Here is an 11,086-nt window from a genome sequence, read left to right on the forward strand (position 1 = left end):
GTCGTCCTTGCATCTGTTCAGGCGCCAACTTTTAGTGTGCTTCCTACAAGAATCGCAATAATGTTAACATCGTCGGTCGGCGAGGTTGGCACATGCCGAAGGACGACTGCCGCCATGGCGAATGCTGACAGTCATCCTTCACCATACAAACGTCACATGCAGTCGCGTCGATGAGTTATACAAGATAGGACTCATGGACTCACTCTAACTTAGCGTTGAGCGGCGCTTTGCGCTATGTGGGGCCGCGAGGACACACACCTGTACTTGGCCGACATGGCGTCATGCCATTGCAACCAGGTAATACTAAACGTGTTGGGAATTGTATGCCCATGAAAATGTATTGCTGATTGTATGCTGGCCAGAACTCTAACCAATCGGTCAAATCTGACGAATAATCTGACTTTAGCGCGCCGGATAGCGTCGACGCTAGAATTTAGACTCCCGCGGTGGGAGAATTAAACGCTAAAAGCTGACTGAAAAAATACAGTTTGGAGTTTTAGCGAGTGGGGATGCTTTTTATGGAATTCGCACGCGCGGTGAGCCACTTTGCTCCTTTTTAATATCCAATCAGAGTCCATCATACCTTGCTTCTTACACACGATTGGCTATAATACTGGCAGAAGAGGTTACAATTTTGAACTGTTTGAATTTTGTAGAGCTTTGTGTGATGCTGCTCGAGAGACTTGTGCACTGATGAGTGCACTCGGGCTATATCCAATTTGGTTCTCCCCTTACAGCTAAAATTATGTTGTGGCCTCGGTTGGGTCGCAATGCCGTGACGGCTCTGGTGGGCCAACGCGGTGGCGCAAGACGTCTTACGCCACCCGCCCGCGCAACCACGTGACTACTCCAGTAGGAAGGTGTACGGCACCGACACAGACTGATGGTGGAATGAGGGAAGACCACATTCATTGGTTTAACAGGCAAGTGGTGATGTTACTGAAGTATAGACCTGTTCGAATTGACCGAGTCCGGGATACCACATCGAATGATCTTGCTCTCATACACAGCCTACATAATTAATTATCTCAATGCTCCTTGCATCAACCGCCATCACATGAGTAGAATATATCGCAACAGGGTGTGATGAATCTACGCAGCGATTTTCGTGATTTCACGGCATCTGATTGGACAAATTGGACAATTTTGAATTCGCAAGGTGACCTGCCTTGCGAATTCCAAAAAGAGACAGGCACATGAAAAATAAAAATCACCAATACAAACTTGAAGATATATTTAATTGAATCTGTACAATTTCAGAATTATTTATGGAATTCGCAAGGTGGTTCACCTTGCGCAGCATACAAAATTGCCTATTTCACCTTGCTTTTTCTGGTTAATGAAGTAGTAATGCACCGTTCATCAACAACAGGAGGATGAGAGAAGTGGTCATATTAGAGAGGTTTCGCAAACGTCCCATTCCCAGATCTCAAACCTCTAAAACATAATTATTCTATGGGAAACCTGCCAAACCTAGTTATTCTTCCCATATGATGCACGTCATCTAAAAACTTCCAACTGGCCAATATAAGTGTGGAGGTTTTACTATTTAACGTACAATTAATGTAGTTAAACCCAAAAACAAAATACGTTAAATACCGATTTCATGCGTTTTATCACTACAGTGGGAGGTGAAAGGTCCCAACTGCCTCCGGATATTATATACGGATAAATGTCACATACAAAAATCAAGATACATCTCAGCGGCCACTTCTATGGCCAAATAACCAAGCGCCCATGTAAAATACCGATAGGTTAAATATCTATTTCTGGACCAATTCATCACCAAATTTGAATCTGAGACGTAGAATTTCTTCACCACATTGAGATCTGTCGATTCTACGTCTCAATTTGCTGAAAATTTGAGTACTGAATATGAAATAGAAGTCAGAAAATTTCGTGAAAAGTTGGTAGTTTATAGGTGACGAGCATCATAGAATGTGCCGTTTGTATCGGCACCCATCCCAATCCCGGATACCAACCGAATCGACATGGCCCTCACCGACAAACGCCTGTGATTGAGGCTGACAACGAGAAGGAATTGGCAAGTCGCGAGAACCAACTGGAATTCGATCGGTTTATGTACGAATCGGATTTGAAATGACGTGAGTTGGATCTTGATGAAAGAAAGGCTGAACGTGAACACCAATTGACACTAGAGAGACACCAATTGACACTAGAGAGTGAAAAATTGTCTAAACCTGTTGAAACCTGTAATTGATGGTACAAAGTAAATTTTATACACAACAGTACACAATTAACACTTTGTAATTACTCCGATGTTAGATACTACAGTAGTACTCATTTAGAGTTGGTGGTCGTATATCAAAGTAGGACGATATTTGATTCCCACCGTAGTAGCAACAGTTGCAATTCAAGAGATTTGTAAGTGAACAAGAGGTCTATTTGGTCATAAACATGGCGACAAGGACAACACTTCCAACATTCGACAGCATGATTTTGTGTTGCATCTTGTAGGTGATAAAACCCCACAATGTTTTCATACGTCCAAAGTTCCATTCTACACCTTGGCACACACGACTCATGGAGGCGTTGAAAAGCAGCTTGGGCTCATCCAAGTTGTTTCCTCTGTAGCCAAGAAATTATCCACTTTGAAATTGGATAGGCCGGGTCTCCATAAATGTAGTACCCATGGAAGATATCCGCGTTGGTGTCAAAGTACTCTTACAGCGAACTTGATGGAGCTGACGCCTGTAATCGCAATGTTACACGATCGGATCAGTTCTCACCTGGTTGACAGAAACTTTCGTCGTCGCATCTTTGCTGGTGATTTGGTCGTCAACTTTGCTCCATGGAAGCGCACTATTCTTCGATCAAAGTAACCGTTTCATTATTTTTATCATGGCGTGAATAGAATTTCTAAAAATAACACATGAAAATGATGTGTTGTGATGTTATATTTGGAAGCAAATATGGCTAACAAAGTTGGTCAACTCTGATGTTATATTTGACACAGGAACTTTCTATGCCACACAACATGAGCCAATGTAAACCGACCAGCCCGAGACTCAATCTGCGTGTTCAAAGGCATTATCTCTACATAATGACGTATCATAGCGGTCGCTACGAGCTAAATTCATGAGTAATTTACTTACAAAGTAGGTTATATTTGCTTTTTTGTTGCTTTGAGGACACATCACTCATGCTACAATAGGCTGCAAAACCAGTTTGCAAGGTGTTTCATGAGAATAGTGACGGGGCAGGATATAACTAGGTACCACACGAAATCGGGCTTATTTTTGTCGGACACTCATTAACTTTACAATATCCGCTGAACAGATTAAAAATCGAAGAATTTCCAAAAGACCGCTAGATTTCCTAAATACTACCATAAATAACTTTTTGTGAAGTGATTTGGATATTAGCAACTAGCCTCAAAATATAACTGGTCTTGAGCTGGGATTGAACTCGGGACCGATTACAATGACCGGTAGCACGATTTAGAAATCACTTTCAGTCTGAGGATACCTCCGCGATTATATTGTGGTGCAGTGGATAACCTGGTGAAATGCTGGGTGACTATTGCAAGTAGCACTTTGAGTGTGAGGGGTGAAAGATAGCATGGGGCCTTACGGCAGTGCGACAAAACTCTTTTTTGAACATAATCGTTTATATACAAAATCGTATCATAAAAAATGCTTGGCCTCGACAGTAACACTAAACTTATGGGCTTTGCTACGAATTGGGGGAAAACAAACCACGCATTGAATGGCGGCTGTATCTGCTGCGGCTGACCGCAAATCTTTCTACCCGACGGGAACGCGACTGGCGCTGCACTTCAGCTCGTCGCGACGCATTCGAATGAGCCATCGATTCATACCTCGCCAACACGGCTTGGTAAGAGTCTTGGTCGCTGGCTCACAATGGGAGGAGGGACACATGATAGTTTGTCAATGCAAACGTCATGCGTTGGATATTGTCGAAACACTTGTGCCCCCACGTAAAATTTGCATACGATACAAGCAGACACGGCCAAAAACGTTTTCCACAAGCACGCGGTCAGCCGACACTTGACGGTTCCGCTCAACGTCGTCGCGTTCCAGTAGGCCTCTTGGTGGGTTCTTCTTTGGATGCACACCTCGCAAGTCTGTCATCACGTCGTAGTACCCCTTGTCAACTAAAAACGCCCACATGGAACCGTGAGTTCCTGCCTGCTCGTCGTGGTCTTCGATGTTCAGTTCTTCGTCGGACTTCTTTAGCGCTTGACGGTGAACGGCCAAGCGGCTGTTCAAAATGGTCAAGTCAGCAACGGAACCAAGCTCGTAGTTGCTCATGTCGACCATCAATCCTTCGGGTGACACGGACGCCTCGATCTTCAACCCGTAGATCTTGTGTTTGCCGCTGAAATACACCTTTGCTTCGCCGTGACGTCCGCCTGGTCGTTCCATGGGCTGAAACTTGACATCGGTAGCATACATCGCGTAAGGATAGTTATCGAACAACTTGTTCTTGACTCGCAGCTCTGACATAGTCGGGGTGCGGACGAAATGTCTCGAAAACACGGGCTCGACGACGTCGATTACTCGAAGCACCATCTTTTGAAATGTAGGCGCCTTGAAGCCGAAGTCGATGGCGTGCTTCTCCCATGCTTGGTAGTGCTTCAGTACGGTGAGGGTCATGAACAGCGCGTCCTTTGGGCTTGTCTTGCACTTTGATCCACGACCTCCCGTCCACCTTGCTGTCAACTGCACCTGGATGATATCCCACAGGACTTGAAATTCGGCTGCAGTGAAGTTCGTAATGACACGGAAGCCTTCGTCACCAGACTCTTGAAGGACGTGGTCGATGATGGGGCTCGATGAGTCACAGGTGTCGTTGAGGCGCTCCGTAGCATGTCCGTACTGGTTCAAGCATTCCTGGAGGAACACTTCGTCCGACACAGCGCGGTCTTGAAGGCGGCCGATCATGGCGGTGACGTTGAGAACCATTTGATAGATAGTTGAAATTGGAATGTGTGGTCTGCAGCACGATATGCATCGTTTGGCGTGCAAGCAATCGCGCCGAATGTTGGAAATTTGGCGGCAGCCAAAGGGAATTGAGAGTTTTTGGTGACCATGAAAAGTCGTAAGAAGTCGAGTTATTTCGAATAATGTACATATTTTGATCAGCATGGTGCTTCCTGAATAGGTTTGGCTGTAATTTGGAAATTTGGCGGTCTAAAACCAAATATCAGGATATTTGCACTTCAGACACTATCTAATTATCATGAACACTATTTCGGATAGAAGTACCTCGATATTGTAAATAGCACAGTTTTTGCTCAAGACACGAGTGACTGATTTTGGGGCCTAATGTTGCAATCGCCATATTTCTAGCATTGAACGATAGCGTGCAAATAAGTTTGCAATATCTACACTTATTGCACCGCTCGTAGACAAGCCGTCAGAGAGATAGTCGATGTCAATGTCATGTACTTTCTTAGCTAGCTAACGAAGTTGATACTTCCTCTATTCCGTAAAGGTGGAGACATTCGGCTTTGCCTATATTTAGCCTTAGCTTTTGTATACTCTGTATTCCGAAAAATAGTAATTTTATTCAAAAACAAAATTGTACGACGTGAATCAGCATGATATCATGCAGCTCATTCATTATCCCCGTGGTTCAAATCTTGAACAAGTGTGCAGAAGCCTAGGTCGAGGACATTGAAGTCCGGACTCATGGCTGGCTGGGCAACAAGCTGAATCTTCCAACCATCCGAACAGCCAGCGGCTGTCACAGCGGCGTCATCTACTTCGACGTGGGGGCGCGCGTTGTCTTGCTGAATGTAGATCGGGTGAGCTCGAGGGCCTGGCCAGGCTTGCTTGATGGTTGGAATGACGTGATCCAAGAGGTACTGGCGGTACAAAGGCTTCGTCACGACAATTGGGGTGGTAATCAATGTACCACGCGCCCGATTCTTGCTGCTCCGCTGCGCTGGGAGCACGGAAACAAAAGGCCACATCCCAACCTTACCGTCCCACATCGTCTTGCGTGCGTGGTCGAAACGCGGTCGTGCCACTGCCGCCAGAAACATCACCTTGATGATGTGTCGCTTGGGCTTGCACTTGCGTACCGGCGTTGCTTCGTCGTGCCAGAGGTAGTAGTACCGCCGATTGACTTCCGTGAGATAGAACCACTTCTCGTCGATATGCACACAATCGCACATTTCGTGCCAGACCATATCGTTGTTCGCCGTTTCTTGAACGAACGATCGGGCAAATGCAACACGGTCAGCCTTGTACTGATCTGTGACCATGGGCTTCAGGCGGCTAGTACGACGCTGAAGCTTCTTTGTCTGAAGGATCCGCCAAAGGGTAGTTCTTGGAATGCCGCTAGACACCGCCAAGGACTCAAAAGTGCGTCGAAGGACCGGAGGGACCTTCTTGATGGCTGTCTCGATGTCAAACATGGTGCGGGCTGGGCGTCGTCCACAACGGCCTTTTTTCTTCAGTGCCACGTTTGCGATACCATTTTGTGTCTTCGTCCTCTGTCCTCGTCTCTAGATCTTGGACAAGGTCTGCCTTGAGATACCATATTGCTCCAGAAGCTCCTTTGCCTTGCCCTTAGGTAGGCGGCCGTCTACCTTGTGTACCAAGAGCTCGTGGTACAGACATAGCCGTTTATCATTGGGCAGGTCGTGTTTGGACGTGGAGCGCGTCATTATGTATGATCGGAAACTCCACTTCCAGAAATCCGGGGTTCTGCGGGGTGCTGGCAATATCTACGCAACGAGACGAGTCGTTTGCGCTTGATTTGAGCTCAATCGGATAATGAATGACTGAGTTACGGGTATTTTTAGATCGAAACATACCTGTTTTGGGGGGAATTAGAAATATCGGATAATCGACCGGATGCACATACTCCTTGCATAGATCAGTAGAGTAATAAAAATTTCCAGCGCGGCCCAAACCATTCAATTATCACTTTGCAATGACGTCGAAGGACAAGATCAAGTGCATGGTACCGGGATGTGGCTTGATCACGTGGTACTCAAACTTCCCAAACCACGTGAAAGCCAAGCATTGCCACTTCCCGGAACATCGCAACATTCGTCAACCGTGGGGCTGCATCGTGAACGCCGCGGTGGAGCTCCACTCCAGTACAGTCAAGTCGTCTGAACGCCGTCCAAACACATCACGAAGATCAAGTCTCCGCTGTGGAGATCGACTAGAATGTGCCCGATGATATGTCGACGCAAGAATTGGCGCCATCCGGGACGGGCACACCGGCAACTTCTGGTGAGCGATGTCGTCTGATGTTGCGGGGGTAGAAGCAGTTAAGGAAGCAGCGGCGGCGGCGAAGCGTGGACGTCGCCTGGGAAGAATGGCTAAGCAATTGACGTAGAAGTGCTTTCCCTGTTGTGTTGATTTCAAACATTTGAATTGCCAGGGCCCTGCGCGTTTAGATACTTTGATCAAATTAAAGTTTCTTTGGATTTAATTTCACACTTCTGAGTTTTCAGGGCCTGGCGTGTTACCATACTTTATTCAAATGCGAGTATTCAACTAGGATTAGAACAAGAGAATGTAAATTATCTAGATTATCTAGATATAGTGAATGTACAGTACAAGAAGCTCTAGATTATCTTGAAATACTGAATGTACCAGTTGCTCTAGATTATCTAGAAATACTGTATGTAATTGATATGAGTTCACATTCCTGCCACATAAATTTTGCTGAAAACCACAGAACAGACGCCACCTGTCAACTCATGGGTTGAGGTAGAATCTCGAGTGATGCGACTGCGCTTCAAGGTACTTAAAAAGGGAATTGTATTACATCTGAATCGTTGGTACGTACACTGCGTAGTCCGGGGTAATCAATAATCGGATGGTGGCAAGGCATACAGTAGAATACAAATGCATATGATAGGAATGAACGTACAGTCAATAACTCTGGCTCGAGAGTTAATCTGAGGCAGCACAATAGCTCGTTCAACTGGTCAGAGGTAGTTCTGTAATGAGATATATATGTGAAGTCTATGTCTGCCCATAAGTGCTCAAAATGAATAGCTCCATGGGGCCACAAGAATTATGCCGATAACTCAGGCTGTAGAGTGAATCTGTGGCAGCACAATGGCTCGTTGCGCTGGCCAGAGGCAGTTCTGTAGTGTAGTATGTGTGGAGGATATGCCTGCCGGAAGTAAGCAAGCTACAGTATATGTGTACCCCGCGAGTAGCTGAATAATTATGGAGAATCAATTACTCTGGGTTGCGTTGTGCTTAGTTGTTCGCAGTTTGTGAAACGACCAGGTAGTATTTTGTAATTTGCTACAACGAAAGTATAAAATATTGCAATAGTATGAAGTTCATTTGGGAACATTGGTTATACGGTTTCGTTCCTCAGAAACACACATGAAACTTATTTAGTAACTGTTGGGTAGTTTTTTTCAATTTGCTACTCCAAGAGTATACAAATCTTCAATGTAACGAACACACATAACGCATACTAGTACAAAGGAATATCAAAGGGCTACATCAAATTGCTAGCTCAACTGCTGGCATGATTCAGGACTCTCGAATGCTAGTCTTGCCTTACTAGCAGAAATGGATTTGCCCGTCGTTGATGCGAGCAACAACGACGGGCAAAGCCTCTACTATGCTGCATGAGCTCCTCTCATTATCATTCTATTAGTTGTGAATAAGGTATCTGCAAAGCAAGGCTAGTTATTTTAGTACTTCGAAGTACATCAGTCAGGCAATACGAGGCAACATGCTCATGTTCAACCCTATCATCTTCCAGAAATACTGCGTTTTGTTTGAATAAATATTACTTAAAGTATATGTCATGATCAACCACATATTTCAATGTCGTCATTCTTTAATTTGCCACCTCACACACACTGCTCAGTGGGTCCATGGGTATGTAAGTGATCGATCGCCTTGTGCATTCAGCCATCCGTTAGTACCGCAAGCAAGGTTCGTTCTATATCTAGGCAGTACATAAATCACGACTATAGAATATGTCTTTTACAGAAGCACGATATATGTGGAACTTTGCCGGCTTTTGGCGTAGGGTAGGTGTGCAGTCTACGCCACAAGCCGGCAAAGTTGCTGTGGGAGTCTGGTAGCATGCAGTACAGTTCACTACATCCTGATTCGCGTCCGCTTCATGCCATCAATCAGTGGTTGGTCATACGGGCGTCGATAAGCTGAAGGTATTTCGTGATTTCCCTCCACATGTGAGTCCACACGTGAGTTTACAGGGGTACTGTTAATAAGCAATCACATTGATAATAGTCACATGTGTCCAGAAATTCTCATAACGCACTGCCTGGCGAAGAGGATCTCGTTGTGTACCATACTCTATATTCAATTCAGCAAATTTCAAGTGTCCTTCAGCAATAACTATGTGCGCTTCAGCAATTCTTATGTGGCTCTCAGCAATTCCTATGTGGTCCTCAGCAATTCTTATGTGGCAATATTTTATCCTCAATAGATATTATATATAGATAGGTAATCTAGATGTATGTGAATGTAATAACAATATAAATATAAAAAATATATAACGTCCACCATTATGCTAATTACGCATCCCATTCGATCGTTTTCGCCGTCTCGTTTTCGGACCTGGCTTCGAAGGGTTCAAGTCGAGTCGACAAACATCAGGTGCTCTTGATAAAGGATCGCTGTCAAGGTCTTGTGGCTGAACTGGTACGACATGGGCCGCGTAGAGCAGCTTGAAGCGCTTCGTTGAGTACACGTCGTCGAAGAATAGCATTGGATCCTGATGAATAGCGTTGTAGCATCTGGTGGCATGGATACAAGGTTTCCTTGTGTCAAACCAAGTGCAGCACTGACATGTTTTTGCTTCCAGGTCGACTAAGCGCCAAACGTGGGTAGTTGTCGAAGTTGGATCGAAGAAAAATGCCAAAAACGATCTCCCCGGCTCGCAAACATCAATATATTGCGAATAGTTAATACCGATATATTTCGCGACTTTTGTTAACAACGTCTGGTACAACTTGAGGTGAACAGGTGTCATTGAGTCGTCAGGCCTGCTTACACTTTTTGATCTACATAACTGTTAGTTGTAGTACTAAAATATATAGATGATACTAGTATACTCTAGAAGATCTGGATACACTTAGATGTATCTAGATGTCTAGTTTACCTAGATACGCTAGACAAACTAGATATGCAACTAATGGTGCATCTATCGGAAGTGGAGCATCGCAGCATCTGTGCTACGTAGCTCGGTTCCCAACCATTGGTTTACCGATTCGCTCATGTTGGATGTGACGTTGCCAAACGTTGGTCTGGGGAATGCATAGGTCACCCAATTCTTCAGAGGGATATGCGATAGGTATACAGCAACAACTATGGATAGAGGATATAATAGCATAGGTAAATGTGTCTTTGCGTACCTGAGCTCATCGATGTTAGCTTTTCCAAGTTCCACACAAACGTGTCGTGGCTGTCAGAGCGTGCCAGTGTGTATACACCAGGGCTTCTTCGGGGCTAGATAAGTGGCGACCAAGCGATGTGTTGATGTTGGCCACAATGTGGCGCATGCAGTATCTGTGTGGAACATCGGGGCACTCAGCGATGCAGGCATTCGTCAGCCCTAGTTATCGAGGACATATACGTCAGACTCCTTGAAACGCATAGAGACTCAAGCACTTGAGGACAGTTCTAGATGTCCAGAATATTCCAAATATATACACTTGTAAATAAGTTTTAGAAACTCTAGAATATTCCAAATATATATATATTTGTGTATATAGAGAAGTTGTAGAATATCTGGACGTAAAGTTCTATAACCTTTCAGGCGATCCGAAACGATTACTGTGGTAGGAATCAGTACTCCAGCATCTTTCAGGCCCAATGATCGCCGTTTTCAACAGGAACGACAGCAATCCCTAATTGATATTAACCAGAGTTTTAGAACTAACAGGTACTGTAAACGTACCAAGAATAAGAAGATGGTTGTTTGGATTCTTCGCCGTAGCAAGCAAGAGGACACCTTTCGAATTCATCAGATCTTTGAGATCTGCACCTATAAAATCTAATGTAAGCAAACGAGGATAAATAACGGCCATATAACGACTACCGTCGAGGGCTATCAAATTTTGGCAGTTTGAAAA

At 44.8% G+C, this 11,086-nt stretch overlaps 3 protein-coding genes across 5 annotated transcripts; all 3 read right to left on the bottom strand.

Annotated features, from left to right (window-relative positions):
* Positions 1 to 3,767: 3,767 nt before the first annotated feature.
* H257_18709 (hypothetical protein) lies at positions 3,768 to 4,949 on the bottom strand (the record flags this gene model as incomplete). Its single annotated transcript, XM_009847826.1, has 2 exons — positions 3,768 to 3,874; positions 3,977 to 4,949. 2 exons carry the CDS (start codon positions 4,947 to 4,949, stop codon positions 3,768 to 3,770), a joined length of 1,080 nt encoding a protein of 359 aa, XP_009846128.1.
* A 653-nt stretch (positions 4,950 to 5,602) lies between these two features.
* On the bottom strand, positions 5,603 to 6,661 carry H257_18710 (hypothetical protein; the record flags this gene model as incomplete). Its single annotated transcript, XM_009847827.1, has 2 exons — positions 5,603 to 6,417; positions 6,532 to 6,661. 2 exons carry the CDS (start codon positions 6,659 to 6,661, stop codon positions 5,603 to 5,605), a joined length of 945 nt encoding a protein of 314 aa, XP_009846129.1.
* A 2,848-nt stretch (positions 6,662 to 9,509) lies between these two features.
* H257_18711 (hypothetical protein) lies at positions 9,510 to 10,640 on the bottom strand. 3 transcript variants are annotated; one of them, XM_009847830.1, is made up of 3 exons: positions 10,367 to 10,640; positions 9,924 to 10,319; positions 9,510 to 9,821 (listed from the first exon to the last, which is right to left on the bottom strand). In XM_009847830.1, exons 2-3 carry the CDS (start codon positions 9,982 to 9,984, stop codon positions 9,523 to 9,525), a joined length of 360 nt encoding a protein of 119 aa, XP_009846132.1. In that variant the 5' UTR covers positions 9,985 to 10,319; positions 10,367 to 10,640; the 3' UTR covers positions 9,510 to 9,522. The 3 variants fall into 3 exon arrangements, with proteins under 3 accessions (XP_009846132.1, XP_009846130.1, XP_009846131.1); XM_009847828.1 differs by having other exon boundaries at positions 9,510 to 10,319; XM_009847829.1 differs by having other exon boundaries at positions 9,924 to 10,640.
* Positions 10,641 to 11,086: the final 446 nt, after the last annotated feature.

This window comes from Aphanomyces astaci, assembly GCF_000520075.1.
Source record: "Aphanomyces astaci strain APO3 unplaced genomic scaffold supercont1.204, whole genome shotgun sequence".
Lineage (NCBI taxonomy): Eukaryota > Oomycota > Saprolegniomycetes > Saprolegniales > Verrucalvaceae > Aphanomyces > Aphanomyces astaci.